The sequence below is a fragment of the Mustela lutreola genome, chromosome 1, assembly GCF_030435805.1.
Source record: "Mustela lutreola isolate mMusLut2 chromosome 1, mMusLut2.pri, whole genome shotgun sequence".
Classification (NCBI taxonomy): domain Eukaryota; kingdom Metazoa; phylum Chordata; class Mammalia; order Carnivora; family Mustelidae; genus Mustela; species Mustela lutreola.
In genome coordinates this window covers 238,474,902-238,495,258 of record NC_081290.1, presented here as the reverse complement: position 1 = coordinate 238,495,258, position 20,357 = coordinate 238,474,902, and the positions used below count along the sequence as shown (strand labels likewise).

Below are 20,357 nucleotides of genomic sequence, written 5' to 3'. Positions count from 1 at the left end.
CAACATGGACAGATGCCACAGCCAGTGAGTGGGCTCAGTGATGGGACCATCCAGAAGTAACGGGAACTGGAAGGTACAAGGCCTCCACACTGCAAATCTCTGTGGCTGGTCTTTTACTGCCAGTTCTCACCTGCCTCTAAGTGCCCCGCTTCACAGGTAACTAAGCTGGGGCTCGGAAAGAGAATGACTCTTCTGGAGTCCCAGAATTAGTAAGAGGCAGAGCAGCACTTTGAACCAGACTGGCCTTACTCCAAAGTGGCTTCTTTCTCTGACACCATTCTGTCCCTTCATGATACAGTCTGTCCCCATGAGGATGACAGGATGTGTCCACATGCCCATGATATCCGTGAAGTCAGAGGCAGGGCATGAAATGCGTGTGTCTCACGGACAGAGAGTGCATGCAATGCCCACCAAGTCAGAGAGGAAGCCCGGGCATCGGGCTGAGGAAGCAGGTGACGCAGAACTGCTAAGCATCTTGGTTCTCAGATGAACTCACTGAGCCTGGGGAGAGGACTGAGACCTGGCATGCTTTAGCTGATTTCGGCTCAAGGCCCGTGACCCTCCTTAGGGCCCCTCGCAGCTCAAGGCCCAGCAGCAGGCTAGCTCTGGCTCCAGCTCCGGCCACAGTGCTCAGCACCACCCTTCGAATCCCTAGCAGAGGCTAGGACACAGACTTGGGATTGGGTGTGTGTATGTAGGGGGGTTGTCTCAGGCCGTGGGTGTCACAGTGTCAGACTCGTGGGGCCACACTGGCACCTGGCCTACTGTGGAGAGAAGGTCAGAATCCTACCGTGAGGCGGTGAATGTCTTGGGAGAGGAGCCCTATCTGCGTCACAGCGCCTTCCGAAGGGGCCATCTGTAAAATGGGCAGCAGCCTGGTCAGCACACGTGGACAGAGTCCGCTTGTGATCACAGGGACGGCATGCAAGTCCTGTCCTGGGGGAGTGGGCAAGGAGGGGGCCCAGGCCCTGAGGAGTGACAGCTGGGCAGGGCACATGCTGTCTGTGTCCCTGGGAAGGCCAGAGCTTCCAGTATCCCACGCAGCCATGTGCACACTCTCCCAAGGACTGTCCTGACACCAACACTGAGGGTGCAAGGGACACGGGACACGGGCACCCACACATGCTCAGGGCTCCAGCTAGTTCTGGGAGCAGAAAGCAGCAGGGATGAAGGCCTCAGCATGCTGAATAAACCAACAATTTCCAGGGACGACAGGGCCCCATGTGCCAATGCCCCAGTGGAGGTTATGGGCATCCTTGGGAAGCTGCCGGGAGCCTCCCTCTTCCTTGCCTCCCCTCCTACCCTCAGATAATGCTGGTCTTCTCCCTCTTCCCTAAGCCTATGTAGACATTCTAGCTTTAGAAGCATCCTCTGAGGGCTTCAAATATCATCCCACATTTTCCAGGTGTGAAAAACAGGTCCACAAAGGGACACAGGCTTTGCTTGGGGCTACACAGAAATGCAGTGATACTAATTCCATGCAGGGTTTGAAAACAGGTGCATGCAGAGACACTCTCTCCAGGACACTCCAGGAAATCAGGGACAAAGCCAGCTCAATGACAGCCACGTCCTGCGACCAGCCCTGAAGAGCACCTGCTGTTCAGTGTCCCAGGTACTGGGATCAAGTACCAGCCATGCCAACTAGAGACCTTATCCTGTTCTCACTGGCTGACTTCAGGGGGGCTCAGGAGGTCATGGTCTGGGGTTACCAGCTGTCCCTGGGGCTGCTGGTAGTTTAAGAAGCAAATCAGAGCACTGCCGGCATCTGGGACAGAATCAGAGTCCTGAAGGGGGCCAGCAAGTCCTGCTCCTACCTGCCAAACGGTTACGAGGCAGCTAATACCCTGCAGATGAGGCCCGGGGGACCCAGCAGGCCAAACCCTGCCCCAGGGAAACCGGAATCTCAGAGCAGGAACCCAGACTGGCAAGATATGTCCAGACAAGGCCCATCTGGAAGAGCCATCATCAGCTAGCCAGCCTCTAAATCAGGAGGCAGGACTGTTCCCGTTCTGCCAACAGACCAGCCCCCACGACGGTTACAGGCCCAGCCAGGTCAACAGCAGAGAGGCTGACAAACCACAGAGAAGAACAGAAGTGATTTCCACGGGGCCGTTTTCTTGCACTCTAGGAGGTTCACGCCACTGAAACAGAAACTGACTCTGGGGTCTGCATGACAGATGTGACCGACAGTCACTGAGCACCAGGTTCCCCACGGCTTCACCGAGGGAGGTGGAGCCTGAAATGAAGAGGCCCCACACCTCTTCTAGAGGACATGGGGGTCCCTCCGTGGTCAGCCCCTTGTCCACGACACCTGGCAGATGCCAAACGGGCCCCTGGCCAAGGACTGGCTCAGGGCCACCCGCTGTCACAGGACTCCATCTCCAGCTTTGCCCAGCTCTCTTCCCCACCCAGTGAGGTTAAAGATTTGCAGTGCTATTGGCTTTCTACATAAATATTGTCTTTATTACCAGAAAGAAGTGACCACCCATGGGGGTAAGGCACAACACAGGGATGCAGTCACTGCCGCCCCTGGGGTCTCAGCCAAGACTCTGTGGCCACAGGCCTAAGGCACTTGACACTGCCCCCCAATGGAAGCCCAGCAGAGGGGCCCAAGAGCCGAGCCTTTGGGGATCATCCGTAGTCTCTGGACCCACGTCCAGGGTCATGTGTTTCCACCAGTGCTGAAGATGGCCACTAAGAGTTACTACAAATGTATAAGCATCCTTGCGTCTTTCCTCCCGAGTCCATTTTGGCAAGAGTCCCCAAAACCTGGCCCCTTAGCAAAAGTGCCACTCCATTACCCTGGCCACCCCCCAGAGTTCTGAGACACACTGGCCGGGGGCACACAGCAGCCGGCATGTTCTCTGTGAGGCATGCACAGGGCGGGGGGTGAGGCGCAGCTCTGTGGGAACACACGCGATGTTACGGTGAAGCTCTCAGGGTGCACAGACAGGATGGTAACAAGGCCATCAGCGAATCTGTCCCACCTGGTCCAGCCCATCCAGTTCAGGGCCATCGAGGGGGCTGAGGCCCTGGTAGCCACTGTAGGCCCTCTGACTGTCACCAGCACCGTCAGTGGGCTCCATGGGGCAAATGTAGTCCGTCGACTCATCGAATTTCTTTTTTCTTATGTTGCCAAAATGCGAAAATCCTAGTTTCCTTGGCTAAAACACAATAAATGCATGATTAGGAGAAGGGGATTATCAAGTCAGGGTGCAGACAGGACTCATAAGGAGGAAAGGAAGAAGCTAAACAACTGCTGGAAAAATTCTCAACAAAGCAGAGCTCCTCTCTAGGGAGAGGCCGATAGGTAAATAATCTTGAGCAAGGAGAGAGAATCTTGCTCCTCTCCAAGACTGTGTGACTTGAGAGACTCAAGTCCTGCTGGCCCACGAGTGACCTTCTACCTTCCCCAGGGGGAACTGGAGGAACTGCCTCACACAGAGGCGGCCTCTATGGCCTGCAGTGCCTCGTGCCCCGGGAGGCCGCACTGGACAGCCCTAGGCAGCCCCTCCTGCTTGTTCTAGCTTCCTGCGGCACCTTATCTGATGGTCTCCCCCAGACGCACGTGTGGCCCTGCTCCCTTGGAGACGGCAGTCCGTGCATGAACTGTAGCTAGACCCAGGCATCACCGTGCTGCTGGGGACATGCCCTCCAGAGGTGTGGGCCTGCAGTCTGAGGAGGACATGATCTGAGGACAGTGTGGTTCAGGCAGTTTCTCATAGGCTCTGTGGGATTCAGAGAGCCCCAGGGTGTGCTGCTGGTGCTTGTATGACCTTGGGACCCCTGGACAGCTGTGTACTGGCCACGTTCCCAACACAAGGCCATCGGAGCACTGTGCTGGCAGGACAGTTCTGAGGAAGACACCTCCCTGCCCACCCTGGCCATGACACTGGCCCAGAGATGAGCCTGACTGAACAGAACACAGAATCATGAACTCATCTGCTTGAAAGATGAGTCAAGGCATCCCTGGGATTGAGGACAAGCACTAGCTAGTTGAGAGCAGATGCTTCCTGGACATGGTGTGTGTGCACAGAAAACTCTACTCTCTTCCTTGGACTCGGGTACAGCAGGAACTGAACAAACGAAACAGACGAGGAGACCAAAGCTCAGAGGACAGGACCTGAGAGAGCCTCCTCATCCATGTGCCCCAGGACCCTGCCAGTTTGGCTCTGGGCACCCAGCCCGCTGCAGTACAACATAAGTGCTAGAAGGCAGGCCTCTCAAGGACCCAGCAACTCACCCGGACTTTGGCTGTGGTGGTCAGTGGGGTGTATGCTGGTGAGGCCATTTTCTCTCGTTTTTCCTGCTCAGCCTCGGGACCAATCAGGGCATTGAATTTGGTGGTCAGGTGGCGTCTGAGGAGTGTCTTTTGTGGTGGAATATTGAGAAGCATAGCCAGGGTGTCTCCAGTGAAGCGTGGCTCCAGGATCTAAGAAACAAACACAGACAGAGCCACCCAGCGATGACTATAGATGGCTCTAGGAGAGGACATGGAGAAACAGGCCTTCATGGGCCAGGGGGTGTCTCCAGAGAGGGGCTGGAGCTCATCCGCTCATCCTGTATGCCGCTCCCCTCGGCTTGCCTGGCACAGGGCCTGGCTCGGAGAAGGCACTAACATACTGGGTGGCGGACAGCCTCATTTTCACAGACCAGGAGAGCACAGTTGCTTCTTGGATAAGCCTGTCTCCCTGGGTCCGCTCTGCTCTGGAGGACGTCCAAACCACCCCTCCTTTGTTGCCCCACTGACTTTACCACTTAACAGATCTGAGGAACAATCATGACCATATTGCGGCAAGCAGGAAGTTACACTGTGGTGGCCAACCCCTCACTCCCCAGCCACTGTGTTCTTCCAGGAGCAGGTGGAGAGCTCTGTTAAGGCCTAACTGATGCAACCCACTTGTCCTGGATCCCTCTGGATCTGGTGCTCCAGAAGTCCCTTCCAGAAACCATCTTGTTTCCATGAAGTATATTCATTACCAACTGCAAATTATCAAATATTCTGAGATTTCAACTGATGCAAGGGCTATCAATATTTTTACCAGGATTTATGTCTAGCCATGAACCAACTGGGTTCTGACTACCCCAGTTTATATGACGCAGGTGGGCTAGTCTAAAGAGCCACTCACGATGAGGCCTCCATGGACACCACTCCCACGAAGGTTGGGTGCGTACTCTGCCAGGTCCACGGATCGCAACCACTCCATCACCCTGTGGTTGGACCACTGCACAACTTCTGAAGGAGAAAGGTTACTCTGCAAGAGGGAGAGGAAGAAAGTTAGGTCTAACAGACCCTATCTGTGGCCCCCTGTGGGACTAGCCCCTGTGAACAAGCCTGCCTCAGATGCCTGACCAGAAGACAGCCCTCATGCCCACAGAACTAGGCAGCTAGCCCAGCAACCAGAGAGCCTTCCTGGTTTCCAAGAGAGAGAGTTCTCACAGAGTCTTGCAAGATCTTCCACACTGAAATCTCTGATTTCAGGGGGTGTCTGGGGCACCATTAAGCAGCAGCAGTGTGACTCCCTAATTCTCTGGTTGGGACTGGTCAATGAAGGCACAGAGTCATTCATTCAGTGACTCAACAGAACTTGAAAGAGGACTATCATTTACGAGTCACGTGTTTTACAGACAAAAGATCTCCTGGGAGCAGCCAAATGTTTTAAGACACTTAGACCCAAGTGGCATCTTGGGCTTCAAAATGCTCAGCACTGTGCCTGACACACAGAAGGCATTCAAAACTTATTTGCTGAATAGGGAAAACATGAGATGGAAGGCGGAGGTAGGAGTTTTTGATCCCTCAGGAAGAGGAGTTACTCTTACAGCACGGGTACACTCAGTTCCCAAGAGTACAGGAGATGGGGTGTGATGGACAAGCCTTTAGCTTTGGGGCGCAACAAGAGCTCTGCAGCCAGCAGGACATAACCAGGCACTTCTCCACGAAGTGAGCTGCAGTGTTTATGCAGGCTCACTCTTTTCTAGCAAAACCTGCTCACCATCCCCTGTGCACCTGGGGCTAGAGGTCAGCTAAGTGTGTAGCTACAAGTAGGGAGATTGGAAATGTCGGTTCCTGAGGGGCTCTTCTCCCCTCTGTCCACTTTGACCCCATCTTCCCATTATGCTTTCCCCTCCTCCTTTGCACCACCTGCTCATCATCTTTGGTCACTGTGATGGCTTTAAAGACTTGTTGCTACCACTTCTGGCCCCGAACACGGGTCTCCCTGAGTGCGGTGGGAACTTAGAGGCCCAGTGTTTGTTGTGGGGCACAAAATGCAGGCAACAGGGGGTGTCTGGGGCACCATTAAGCAGCAGCAAGAGAAAGAATCCCAAGCAACCTGGTTCAGAATGCAGCCATGTTGTTCTGAGGTCATTCTTGTTTTGTCACACCTAACCATGCAGGTATCCGAACACAGGGCTACCAGGCTAGGTCCCCGGGTAGGTATGATCCTGTCCTCACCTCGTCAGCTGGCCGCCGGTGCAGGCAGTGGGGATTGAACTTGTTGACGTGAAGCACATGAATGGCACATTTGATGCTGAGATGATGCAGTTGGCTGGTGACTTTTAGGAAGAGGAGATCATTCTGGAACAGAAAAGTTTTGGTTGATAAGCCAGAGTTTCCAAGGTGACCGAGACCCTTCAGATTCCTTCTCAGACCACACACAGACAAGTCTACCGCATCTTAGAAAGTGCACAATGGACACCCCAGCAGCTTCTCTTAGCTCAATGGTTGTGCTACCCTGGACCTCTTGTGTGACCAACAATACTATTTAAAGACCTTAAGAGAAGAGGGATGAGGTGAAAGCAAGTTTAGAATAAGCACCAGGGGGATACCTGGGTTGAGTGCTCACATAGACCATGGAAACCATGAAAGGGAAAATCCTCACCACAGTTAGGTACTGTAGCATTCGCCCATCGACTCTGGACTCATGGAACTGGTCTTTGTATTGTGGTAAGCCAATATCGTCAAGCCAACCTACAGAAACCAGAAGAAACAGGTGTGCTCGGGCTTATAAGAATGGGAGACTGCAAATGCAGGTAAAAAGTAATGGACGATCATCTTGCAGGTCCATCTGGCTTCCCCGTAAGGAACTCACTCCCCTGTGTGCCTTTCCCAAGGACGGCCAGCTCTGGAGGCACACATTCCCAGCAGAGGCTGTTTTCCCTCAGGAGCTGCCAGGGACATGCATGCATGCACACTGCCCATCCTTACGTGTCACCCAGATGTGGTCCAGCAGGGCCGACTTCTCCTCCTGCTTGGTGTTGATGGCTTTCACGGCCAAAATCAGCTTCTTCCTGTGCAGAGGCTGCTTAATCCCCAACTCCTGAAATTGAAAGACACAGACAGATATGAACTTCTGGCTGGCAGCTTGGCCCTCAGAGGGCGCCATGTCTGGGAAGAGATAGTCCCCCAGGCAGATGGGGGTGTGTGTGGCAGCAGATACAGGCATAGTGCCCTACAATCGACATGCAGTCACAGAGGACATCTCGGCCTCCTCCTCTGCCCCCCACCGTGTGTGTGTGTGTGTGTGTGTGTGTGTGTGTGTGTAAGGGCAGGAAGGAAGAGTGGGGGCCTCACCGCCCCAGATACTGGTTTGAGGACAAAGGGGAACCTCCTTCCCAGGGCTCAGCTCTTACCTTTTCCATGTCCTGAGGGGTAGCTGACAGTAATGTGTGGCCAGAAGTCACCCACTGCCGGGCGAAGATCACGTACTGGCCCAGGCCGAAGTCCTCCAGCCAGGCGCACACGCGCTCCGTGCTCCATTGGGCAAAGGGGGCGCCGGCGTCACTGGGGGGCAAGAGAATAGCAGGGCCCTGTTAGCGGGAGAGCCTGAGGCTGTATCTGAGCACAGCAGAGCCTCAGAAAAAAGGCAACTGTGTTTTAAATAATCCCAATCATGGGATTGAGCTGCACGAAATTCCATGTCAACACTCATCTATAGTGGACTCCAGAGTTTCCTGTGGTAACACCTGGTGTGAGCTTCGAGTCTGCAGGGACTGTGAGCACGAGCCAGGCGTACGGTCCTCAGGAGGCCGTGTATGTGGGTCATCCGTCCACTGACAAGGCACACAAGCCACAAGCCCAGAATTGTGCCCCGTTATGAGGGTAATCAGATTTTTATGGGCCAACACTGTCTTTAGGGAAATGCTTAGAAAACTAGGAAAAGGGGGTTAGTTCTCTAACATTTAAAAAAAATAAAACTCTTCTAAACAGCTAACGCCTTATTAATGAGACACTAGAGACATTCACTTTAAAGTCAATAAAGAGTATTTTTGATCAGGACTAAGAACACGGGTCTGAGAGTGCAGCCAGTTTAAGAAGGGAGAAGAAGGACAGAAGGTAAAAGTAAAAGACAGCCACTCTTTTCAGATGATGGGCCTGCTGCCCCACTTGGAGAACCCAAATGAGCCCAGTAAGGGGGCTCCTTATAAAACACGCAAGTCATATTTATATGACTTATAAAATCAGTAGCACATATACTAACATTTTTGTTGAAAAATTTTAAAAATACGATTCATGGCAGCCAGAATTATAAAATGTCTAGGAGCTGCTTTCTCAAACAATGCCCAAGTCATATGTATATGTGTGCGGGGATGGGAGCAGAGCAGAGGGAGGTGGTGACGATTACCCTCAACTGAGCAACATCAAGTCATGAATAAATCAAGGGCTAGATCATGTTCCCAGACAGGATGACTGGCAATTACAAAGCCATCAGTTCTTAAAGACATCAATTTTTCATTTAAGTGTGAATATAACAGCACACTTGAAACCTCCATGGAGTCTGGGGTAGGGAAGGCTGGCAAAACAACTTTATGTTCACTTGAAGAAAAACCAACCAGGATTTATGGCATGTAGAAAACTGTAAGGTTCCTTCCAACAGAGTACCCCTAACATGCTAGTTAAAAAATTATTTTTGGCGGGTGGGGGGGTGCCTTGGTGGCTCAGTGGGTTAAGCATCTACCTTCAGCTCAGGTCATGATCCCAGCGTCCTGGGATCAAGCCCTGCATCAGGTTCCCTGTTCAGTGGGGATTTTGTTTCTCCCTCCCTCTCTGACCCTCACACACACCGCCCCCTGCCCTGGCTTTTGCATACTCGCTCATTCTCTCACTCTCAAATAAATAAATAAAATCTTTTTAAAAATTTGTTTGGGAATGCCTGGTTGAGTTGCTCTTAAGGTAAAAGAGTTAAAAGACCAGAACAACAAGAAAGCATGGTTCTAACACTGACCTCTACCTCTGAAACCAATCATACATTATATATTAATTAATTGCATTTAAACTAAAAAATAAGTGAATAAAATGTTAAGTGACTAGAATCGTAAAAATTAATTAAAAATTAAAAAAATTCAATATTAAAAAAAAAAAAGAAAAGAAAAAGAAAGCATGATTCTAGGTATCCAGGGGTAAATGCTGGCCACTTGGAGTAATGAGATCCAGGTTCTGGGAGACCTAGAACTTGTAAAATTTGGAGGGACCGCTTTAAGAAAAGTACAAAATCTGAATACGGAATTAGGAACAAATAATTTAGCTAGAATGAGAAATCACAAAATATTACAAGTTTAATCACACTGAAAACCATCACAAACTCCAGAAATATCTTCGAGTTTGTTATCTTTGTCAATGTATTCTATCAAGTTAAATCACAAAATTTTCAGCTTTTTCCAGTGTGTTTAATAAGATTCACTTTATATAAATAATAATCTAGGAACCTATTCACTATTTTTTTTTTTCCTGTTCAGTATTTTTGTTTGGAATTTATCTTTTGCTTTTAATGAATTATTGCTTTTGGTCTGATCTGGAATTTTTAAATTTATTCTTTTTTTTTTTTTTTTTGAGACATTGGTTTTTTTTTTTTAATCATGCAATTAACATATGTGTATTATTAGTGTCAGAGGTAGAGTCCAGTGATTCATCTGTCGTCTGTAACACCCAGTGCTCATTACATCCCATGCCCTCTTTAATGTCCATCACCCAGTCACCCCAACCCCCCATTTCCCCTCCAGCAACCTGTTTATCCTACAGTTAAAAGTCTCTTATTGTTTGTCTACTCTTTCATTTTTAAGATTTATTTATCTGAGGGAGGAAGGGAGGGGGAGGGAGAGAGAGAGAGAGAGAGAATGAGAATGAGTTGGGGGAACAGAGGAAGAGGGAGAAGCAGACTCTCCACTAAGCAGAGAGCCCAATGCAGGGCTTGATCCCAGCACCCTGAGGTCATGACCTGAGCCAGAGGCAGGCACTTAACTGACTGTGTTACTCAGACACCCCAGTTTGTCTTAATGCCAGAACACTTTCAGTTTCAAATGTTCGTCACTTTTATTTCACATTCTATTAGCTTTTGATGTCATTCCATTTCTTACTTCTGGAAATTGGTAAAAATACATATTCAATATATCAGAGGGGTATTTCAATTCCAAATGAAAAATGTGTTTCTGAGATCATAATTTGAAAACCTCACTCTTGTACACCTTTTCAAGAGTTCTAGAGCTCTAGTGTTCATCTTCGACAGAATTCCCATGTCCTTCTTTGTAAATGGTCTCCACCAGTGCTATTCCCACAGTGGCAGACCCTGCTTCTCCACCTGCCTGCCCCCGCTAGGTTCTCTCAGTTTTGGGGTCTCCCAGGGCTATCGCTGAACAGGCAACGAAGCAATTCAGAGAGGATAGAGAAGGTACCTTCCAGGCACAGCCAAACCACTTGCTTTACTGACATGTTCCAAAACATCTTCCCAAATTATGGTTAAAATGATGTAAGAGATTATCAGATGCGCCGTCCCCATGAACGAGGGACAGCACCTGGTGCATTTATAACTGTATACATGTCATCAGTCAGTGCACTTCTGACCAGAGAGAACTTCTGTTTTGACAAAGCATCCACGAGAAGCAAAGCCCTTGCCTGGGATTTTGGAGCCCTAATGACTGGGAAGTTTTCACAGAACAGCTTCTGGTTTTATACATTTGAAATGTTTCTTTTCTACCACCCCAGACTTCTGATAGCGAGAGCCAAAGGACACGTTCACACTGGGACGTGACTGCCAGCTCTGCATCTCTGTGTCAGAGCACTGGGCAGATGGGCACACTGGGAGTGATTTTTACAGAGGACAGCTAGGCAACCAAACATGAAGTGACCACACACCACGGATGCACACCCCAACAAATCCAAGCTAAATGGAAAGCCGGAACTCAACTCCCCCTTGGCAAGATCCCCCAAATGCCCACAGTGGTCCAGTATCAGCTGACAGAAGGCAGTGTGTAGATGGTGGGAAGTCTGCAGTGAACAGTCAGCAGTCAAAAACTGCTTGGATTAAAATACCTGACTTGAAAAAGTTTTGCAAAACACATGGCTTTGTCGGCACATTGATGGGACTCTCTCCATATCCTACAAAACACTTGGGTGCAAGCAAAGGACCCTGAAGCTTAGACTTGCTCACATTGAGGGTACACCTGACGCCATGAATATGGAAAAAAGGCAGTAAGAGAGTCTGACCAGAGCCCCTCATAAAGCTACAGTCCTGAAAGGCAGCAGACTCAGGGGGCCAGCTCAGGAATCATCACTGCATGGAGATGCGATCCAGCCATGGGATCGAGTCTGGCCATGGGATCGAGTCTGGCTAACTTCAACATTATCCGCTGCCGCTTTCTCTTGGAAAAACAAAAATACCTCTCACCACATACTGAAAGACCAAAAGACCCCCCCCCCCCCCGCCCCGCTAGAAGTGCATTTTTATCCTGTTAACCAGCTAGTTTCGCTTCTGTACCAACGCTTGCTTTTTCGCCCACGTGGGCTAACCGGCCAGTTCTGCTTCTGTAAGATTGCTTTGTCTGCTTTTGCGGGGACCCTTTGTCTGCTTTGGCGCGGACCCCTGCTTTCGCGTGGGGGTCCCCTGACCCAATCCACTGACGCCAAGTATACCTGTTCAAACTGTCAACCAATCAGCTCAGCCCTACCTGAAACTTGTTTGTATCTGTCTATAAAAATCCTGCACCGACCCAGCTCCGGACCTCTCGGTGTTATCGGCAACGAGAGGCACAGAGGTCCAGGTTCGAACCTGCAATAAATGACCCTTGCTGCTTGGCTTTGACTCACGTCTCTGGTAGTCTTTTAAGGTGGGAGTAATACTCAGTTGGTATTTCAATACCAAAATAAATCCCCAAACGGAGGATTCAGACACAGCTTTAAAAAAATCACTGAAAAAATTAAACACGAACAAAACTACAAAAGAAAAGTTCATGAACTTCATTATATATAAACATAAAAATTTCATATGTCAAAGTGTCACAAAATAAAGTTCTGTAACAAGCCTAAAACACAGTTTATCACCATTACTAGACATAGCTTCATGTCTTAATACACGGAGAGCAGACAGAAGTCTGTAAGACAGACAGTAACAAAAATGGGCAAAAAATGCAGACAATTCACAAAAAGTAAAATGACAAACATCTGCAAACTAAATTAACAATAAAATGTAATTTTTTGTGAGTGTGACAGGCACTCTGTGTAGCAGTGCTGACTGGAATATTAATCAGGAAAACTTTATAGGAGAGAAGAAAAAACGCAATAAAATTTATTCTTCTATAACCTCAGAGAAGAGTCCTAGGAAATGTCATTATCAAATACTATTATTTTAGCGTAATTTTTTAAAGTTTACTTATTTATTTGACAGAGAGAGACACAGCAAGAGAGGGAACACAAGCAGGGGGAGTGGAAGAGGGAGAAGCAGGCTTCCCGCTGAGCAGGGAGCCTGATGTGGTGCTGGCTCCCAGGACCCTGGGATCATGACCCGAGCCAAAGGCAGAAGCTTAACCACCCAGGTGCTTCACAAATATGATTATTTTAAAAAGAAATATTTCATTAGAATAAAAAAAGAGACTGGGGCTGAAGACTTTCTGTAACCAAGTACTTTTCCTACAGGGATATTGGTGAAGAGACTTTTTTTTTTTTAAGATTTTATCTTATTTATTATCTTATTTATCTTATTTATTTGACACAGAGAGAGAGAGAGCGAGAGCATGGAAGGGAGGGGCAGAGGGAGAAGTTGACTCTCTGCTAACCAGGGAGCCCAACGTGAGGCTCAATCCCAGGACCCTGAGATCATGACCTGAGCTGAGGGCAGACATTTAACTGACTGAGCCACCCAGGCGACCCCAGTGATGAGACTTTTTAAGGCTATACCTAAACATCTATAAATACCAGAAGCCATTAGTTTATATCAAATTTCCGCTGACAAGTAAGAAAGGCCATTCTTTTCCACCAGTGAATGCAAGGCCTTACCACAAGCACTGTTAGCATAAATGCAGCAATCTCCTCAGGGCGGCCTTCTCTTCCCTTTCTCATCCTTGTTATGGTTAACAAAGCACAAAAACATTCACACCAAGCAGCCCTGTGGCTGGAAGCAGTTTTTCCTTCATCAGAGAAGTTCCTGACTTTGGTTACCCCATCCTGAAATGGCTGACAGAAGGTAAACGGGCCTCCTAACCATGCGGTCGAGCACTAAGGAAAAATGCTGAAGGGTCTTAGAGAAAGTTCTTATACCCCTGCCAGTGAATCAATGCTAAAGAAATCACCAGAATTGGAGCTGAGGTTAATCATGCAAGCTGACTGTAGACTTTTTTCATCTCTGAAAAATCAGAAACATTTGCGTCTAAATTTAAAAAAACTGCTAGGAAATTAAAGCGTTCTTGTGGAATATATAAGCTTTCTTTGGCTGGCTTTTCTACTGGCTCTGAATGGGTCTCTGCCTTCTCTTGCCTCCAAAAGCTACCACTCACTGAGCATTTACACCTGTAACACCAATGCCTCGGACCCGAGCGGGTAGGTACAGAAGTGCACACACCCTCACACCTGCACCTGGAGAACACATCTGCTGACACCCATCAAAAGCACAAGTGGATCTGGGGAGGCCTGTGTCTGACACCAGAGCCAACCACCGGGAAAGCTTAGAAAGCTGGGGCTGACTGGGTGGGGAAGAGAAGGGTGTGCCCATGGGTTCCCTTTCTCAGGGCAGTAGGGGCGGGGGTGGGGAGGGGTGGGGGGTGAGGTCCATCAAGAATAGGCTGCTTTAGGGAAACGTGCTCCTCTCCTCTCGATTGTACTGTTTCTGAGGATTGGTATTTGAGCTGTGCACATCTTACTCACTACTTGCTCCTGGCATGGGTAGATGGCAATCTCAGAGGAATTAAATAGGAGAGTTAAACATTACTTTTCACTGTTGGGTTAGATTTAAAGTGTCACAATGCAATCCTGTGGAAGGTGCTCAGAAGCCTGACCTTGGCTGAGTAACTCAGACTTCAGAAGAGAGTTACTAGAGATAATATTTTGTAGAAACTGTCTGATGGGAACAGGGGATCTGAGGATATGGAAAGGGATTTTCCTAAAGCCCCGGAGTACTGTTTTGCCTGGACAGGCCTGAGGGAGGTCTAAGGAAAGGGAGCAGAGCTGCTCACTGGAGAGTGTCTACCAGGGCCGTCCAGGTCAAGCCAGGAACCGGAGGAACCCCAGCACAGCCAGGGCACACCAAGAAAGTTTCACGCTTTTTTGTCTGGGCATGATGGGAGACTCCTGCAAAAGTTCCCAGGTAGTTCCCGTGGCACACACTGTCTGCCACCCCCTTCAGCTAACACCCTTCAGCAAAGCTTGGGGCCTTGTCTTAGGAGGCATAATGGCAACGCAGCCTGCTCGGGTGGCGGGGGACAATGCCCCTTCTCAACGTTTACAGGAGGAGGTTGACCGTGAGTGGCAGACTGCTGATGCTTGGGTTAGATGGGCAGCATCGATGTGATCCTCCTAAGAACTTTATAATAAACTTCCTTTGATTCCTCACTTCACAAATGAGGAAACTCATTTGTTGAGGTGCAGAGAGGTGACAGAACTTGCTTTAAGGCTTGCCGCTAGAAGTGGCTGAGCGGACATTCCAAGTCGGGTCTGTGGTTCCATAATCTACGCCCCAAAATTTGCCCCAGAGTTTCTCAATCCCGCACGCCAAGGCCCCGAGGCGAATGAATCACACACATGCAGAGCTGCTGAGGGCCCAGCACCCATGGTGGCTTGGAGCGGGGCCTCTTGGCTTTACCTCAGTATGCCCGCAAAGCATGAACAATGTCTGCTTGCGCCAAGTGGGAGACGGGGAGAAGCTCTGCCTTCTGACTTGGCAGCATTTGGCCCCTTGGCCAAGACTTCACAGTTCTCTGTTGATGGACTGGAGGGAGCCTTACCATTTCTGACCCTTGGGGTCTCTGGTCCTAGAGAGCCTTGGCCCTGCAGTTGCCCGGAGCCCACCTCGTCGAAACTCCGCCATCCCTGGGGTGTCGGTGTTGAAGTTCCCGGACTGAGTTCTTCGGATCCTGTGTAGAGAGGATTCCGTGGAGAGTGTCAGGGGGCAGCTGGGGGCACGCAGGCAGGGCACCAGCCCCTATGCAGGGCCACACCAGCTGGAACCCGGACTCTCCATGGCACTGCTGCCCAGGGCCTCCCAGAGATCAAGGATCATGGCCTGTGACAGCTCCCCAGACCCAAGCCTCAATTTTCATTCTGCCTCTGGGATTTGGAGCACACCCTGTGGGGTCCAAGTGAGGAGTGATGCGGGGGAGGAGCCCGTTTCTTCCCAGGGGCCAGCAAGTCCTTCTTTAGACACAGACTGACCCCGTGGAAGGAAGAAGTTGGTCTCATGCATTGTCTCTCCCAAAGTACATGTGGTGAAAGCTGCAGAGAATGTGCTTGGGGTTCGTGGGAGGGAGTGATGCTGGGAGCGAAGGGCAGGTAAGGTAACAGCTACATTTACTGTTCTCCTCCTCTGTGCCCTCAAAGAGAACTCCAATTCTTCCCTCCAATGGCCTTTCTGCTTCTAGTGGTGCTCCAACATCTAATTAAACTGGGGGCTATGTGGTTCTTTGCCCGTTCTAGAAGAATTTTGATTCTAAGCAATGTAATTATGATCACCACCAACTTACTTTCCCCAGAACTTCCTGATGCCTTTGGGGCTCCGTTTACCATCCGGGGTCAGGGGAGACTGGGGGCTTGAGTCAGTGCCCGAGGACGTGGATGAGAGATCGTTGGCCACGGCGGTGTCGTCCCAGCCACTTTCTGTGTCTCCTGAGATGGAAAGAATGGAATGATGTGTGAAGGACAAAAAGGAACATGACCTTCAAAACCTTGTCCCCAGGCCAGGGCCATCCTTCAGTGGGGCTAGGGAAGAGTCTGCTCTGCCTGCTAGGCAGAATGTCACACCTCCTTCTCAGAAACCAGTGGGGACTCAGGCACACTCCAGGCTCTCTCTCTCTGAGGACTGGCCAGGTTAGTGTTCCAAACTGGGGTGAGGTAATGTCTTCAAGTGCTAAAGGTTTGGGGGCCCAAGTACTGGTGGGTAACTCCAACAAGGAGCTTCCTCCTGCCCCCAAGGGAGATGCAGGGCTGCAGGCAGGAGGAGACGTGGCTGAATGTTCCAGAAGGGAGGGTGTCAGGGGAGGGACACAAGGGCATCTCACTCTCCACCTCACCTGGAAGGGTACAGTACCTAATACCGGGGCACTGACACTCCGGCCACGATCTCCAGCCAATCAAGAAGCAGAGAAGCCACATGAAGAAGCAAGAGAGGCCAAAGTCCAGCCCAACAGAGTTACAGGGAAGCAAAGAAATAAACAGAAGAGTCATCGAGCAAGAGAGAAAAACTCAAACAGAAAGAAAAATAATCCCATGAGAAAAGAAGGGAGGGAACAGTGACTGAACTTGGACCCCAGGGTCAGTACGTTGAGAGGAGGCCTACCGTGAGGGGATCGAATACTCTCGGGGCCACTCCCTGGTAGGCCGAGGCTGCCACACAGGGGTAGGGAGACGGAGGGAGAGTGGCAGGGGCTGACATACTGGGGCACACGCAGCCCCCATGTGGGCGCCAGGGCTCCCTCAGATCAGTCTAGAATGCCCTGAAGCTGTTGCGAGTCCAAAGTCTCAGGGTTACCAGGACAGACTTTTTCAAGAGCTTGTCTGGAGTTCCTGCAGCCAGAGGCAGAACTGGCCGAGGGCAGAAGCCAGCCCACGGGCTAGCTCAGAGAACTTACAGGGATGAGGAGGAGAGGAGGGAGGGCTCTGCAGGAACCAGAATGTTCCCTCCTACACTCCATTGACCTGTTGTTGTTGAGGAGAGATGGCCTACTCTGCGTGAAAAGCAGTGAAGACCTCCACGGTTCCAGGTCCTAAGCACCAAAAGGGCACCTGTGGATGGATATCCTCGCCCACTGGCCACTCCATTTCCCTAAGGAAACACTTTCCCTTGGACGAGCGCATAATATCATCTTACCGGTAATAGAGGGGCTGCAGGAGGAAGGCACAGACGGGGAGAGATCAGGATGACAAAGGAGGAGGGAGGGAGGGACAGGAAGGATGCACTCAGGGGTCCAAGAGGGAAGGAACAGAGGAATGATGGGAAGGACACGGAGGGCCAAGAGAGGAGCACTGGAAGAGGGCAAATGGGGGTGGAGCGACTGTGGAAAGGAAGGGAGGGCTCACAGCCTGGGTTTCTGGCGTTCTACAGGGCTTACCAAAGGAAATAATGTACCCAGACAGGGAGCCACGGTCTTGGTCAGGGAGGCCACCCAGAAGGACACCTTTTCCTGTCCACCCACCCGACCAACCCCCAACTGTGGGCTGTGGTAGGGGCCATGGGATTTTTGCAATAACTTTTGAAAGTGTGGCCGCCACCCCCAGGGCCTGGACACTCACTCAGCCGCAGCGGGCTGCTCCCTGCGGGGTCGGGCTTCGAGGCAGTGGCAGTCGACTTGGCAGCCTCTCCATTGGGCGTTGCTCCTGAAAGCTTCCCAGGTAACGTGGGGTATTTGTGCTCCACCAGGAAAGGGTTGTCCTGTTGGACAGAGAGAGAGAGACACGTGTTCAAGCAACTTTATGGCCTCAGACTCAAACCCAGTTAGGAAATGTTTGGATGCACAGACAACTCAGCTTTCCAAGAGCCACGTGTCACTTAGCCCAACTCAAAGACCTTGCAAAGAAAAGGGACCAGAGTTCTGAGAAAGAAACTTGCCCAAGGGTCACACAATGAGACAGGGACAGAGTCAGGACCAAATCTGGGGCTGTTTGCAACTGACCCTGAACAGGAAGTGGAAGTGTCTGGCAAAGGGGGGCTTTGCCCTTTGGTCGGATGCTCGGACTCACCATGAATTAACAGCCACCAATGATCCCTTGGGCACTTCGAATTAACAGACCTGAATCCCAGTAAAGGGTACAACTACTGTTTTGGTATATATATACTTATGCAATATGTCATATGTAAGTTACATTTATATATTACAGTAACAGTTATCTTGAAAAACACCAGGTTAAGACAAGTGAGAAGGGACGTACACACAGGGGAGGTGACAAGAGCAAACACGCTGGGGGGGGGGGCAACACACCACCCATTCCCTTAGGAACTGAGGATCCTGGTCTGCATAAGACTCAGCCCCAGTGCTATGGGCCTGTGCACACACCCTAGCCACAAAAAGGATACCCAAAACAAGGTCACATAAAGGGAAAAGAACGGCACTTAGCTGGTCAGGATGGGCACACTGCAGCCAGAGAAAAACAAATATCACAGGATTTCACTCCCATGTGGAATTTAAGAAATAAAACAAATGAACAAAGTGAAAAAGAGAACAAAAAATGGGATTTTTACTACAGAAAACAAATGGATGGTCACCAGAGGGGAGGTGGGTGGGGAGGGTGAAATAGGTGATGGAGTTAAGAGTGCAGTTATCACGAAAAGCACGAGTGACGTACAGAATTACTGAGTTGCTATGTTGTACACCTGAAACTAGTATAACACTGTTAACTACACTGCAATTTTTTTTTAAAGATTTTATTTATTTATTTGACAGAGATCACAAGCAGGCAGAGAGGCAGGCAGAGAGAGAGGAGGAAGCAGGCTCCCCACTGAGCAGAGAGCCTGATGCGGGGCTCGATCCCAGGACCCTGAGATCATGACCTGAGCCGAAGGCAGCGGCTTAACCCACTGAGCCATCCAGGCGCCCCCCCCCTTTTTTAAGAAGAACATAATGGCCCCTAAGGCCACAAACCTAAGGGAAACCCAGTGGAATGCATTTGAATAAAGAGAGAAAATGCATTTGAATAAAGAGAGAAAATTCATTCCATTTTTCCTTTACCAGGAAATCGACTGTGGATAACTTGATGGGGCCCAGAAGAAAAGTAATACAAAAATTCTGATTTCCAAATGGACAAGTCAGAGAAGTAATGGAGACTTTAATGACTGAGACATCTCTTGAAGTTTCATTTAGTTAAAAGCCAGGTATCCAACGAATTTCTGAATTTAGTGTGCTTATAAAAATACACATCCCTGAAATTGTCTGAAATCTGATTCGTTCACTGAATATGGACTACTAATCCCTGTGAATGCTGACTACTAATCCCTATGAACAGGCTTGGAAAGGAGAGGTGGGGGAAAAACAGGAGACTAAACTTCCAAGAAGTCTGAAAGAACCAGCTGGTGAAGCAGAAATAATCAGATGGGGAGACTGCATGATTTTTAAGCTCATGACGACCCATGAGGCAGACACTAGACCTGGTCAGATCAACAATTTACAAATGTCAGTCCCTGTGCCAGCTGCCCCACAGTCACCAGGGACACCTGCAAAGACAGATTTCCCAGGTTGCACCTGGTCCTGTGAATCTACCCCTCTGGGAGCACACCCCAAGTGGTGGTATTTTTTTTTTTTTTAAGATTTTATATATTTATTGTCAGAGAGAGAGAGAGAGCACAAGCAGGGGGAGCAGCGGGCAGAGGGAGAAGCAGGCCCCCTTGCTGAGCAGGAAGCTTCATGCAGGACTTGACCCCAGGACCCTGGCATCAGGACCTGAGCTGAAGGCAGATGCTCAACTGACTAAGCCACCCAGGTCCCAAGTGTCTGTATTTTTAACAAGCATTTCAGATTACTCTGATGCACAGTTAAAGCTGGAAGCACTGAGTGTGGGGAAGGCAATGTTTGAAAGGTTTAAGGATCTGTGACTCCACGTTCCCCATGACACAGAAATAGAGGAGTGGGGAAGGGCTCTCAAGACCAGATTTCCAGTTGCATCATCACCCATGCACCACCCCGCTCAAGGATAGGGAAGAGACCACTGAGGCCACCGATGTGGGCTGTCCGGGGTGCTCACTGAATGGGAAAGGGGACAGAAGCTGTATTGGAAAGAGGACAGAACCTAACCCAAGCATGCATGTCGCAGGCCTATAAGACAACAGAAAGAATCGAGGGTGACAGAAAGGGCTCTCAGCTCTGTTTAGCCAAGAACGACAGCCAGGAAGGAAGGACTCAATGCTGGAAAAGGTAAAGGTCAGGGCAGGACCCAGAAGGAACAGAAGAATGCG

The 20,357-nt window shown here is 49.9% G+C and overlaps 1 protein-coding gene across 10 annotated transcripts in view; it reads right to left on the bottom strand.

Annotated features, from left to right (window-relative positions):
- Window positions 1-20,357, bottom strand: part of PPFIBP2 (PPFIA binding protein 2) — a 145,734-nt gene that overhangs the window by 863 nt on the left and 124,514 nt on the right. For 8 of the 10 annotated variants that reach the window (XM_059135023.1, XM_059134988.1, XM_059135016.1 and 5 more), the window contains 12 exons: window positions 17,705-17,843; window positions 16,503-16,535; window positions 15,940-16,081; window positions 15,205-15,333; window positions 7,633-7,783; window positions 7,208-7,319; window positions 6,882-6,970; window positions 6,455-6,577; window positions 5,130-5,255; window positions 4,244-4,432; window positions 2,988-3,164; window positions 791-856 (listed from right to left, as the gene is read on the bottom strand). In XM_059135023.1, coding sequence (XP_058991006.1) covers window positions 791-856; window positions 2,988-3,164; window positions 4,244-4,432; window positions 5,130-5,255; window positions 6,455-6,577; window positions 6,882-6,970; window positions 7,208-7,319; window positions 7,633-7,783; window positions 15,205-15,333; window positions 15,940-16,081; window positions 16,503-16,535; window positions 17,705-17,843 — 1,476 coding nt within the window. The remainder of the gene's footprint in view (window positions 1-790; window positions 857-2,987; window positions 3,165-4,243; window positions 4,433-5,129; window positions 5,256-6,454; window positions 6,578-6,881; window positions 6,971-7,207; window positions 7,320-7,632; window positions 7,784-15,204; window positions 15,334-15,939; window positions 16,082-16,502; window positions 16,536-17,704; window positions 17,844-20,357) is intronic. The other 2 variants (XM_059135005.1, XM_059134995.1) reach the window with 2 other exon arrangements.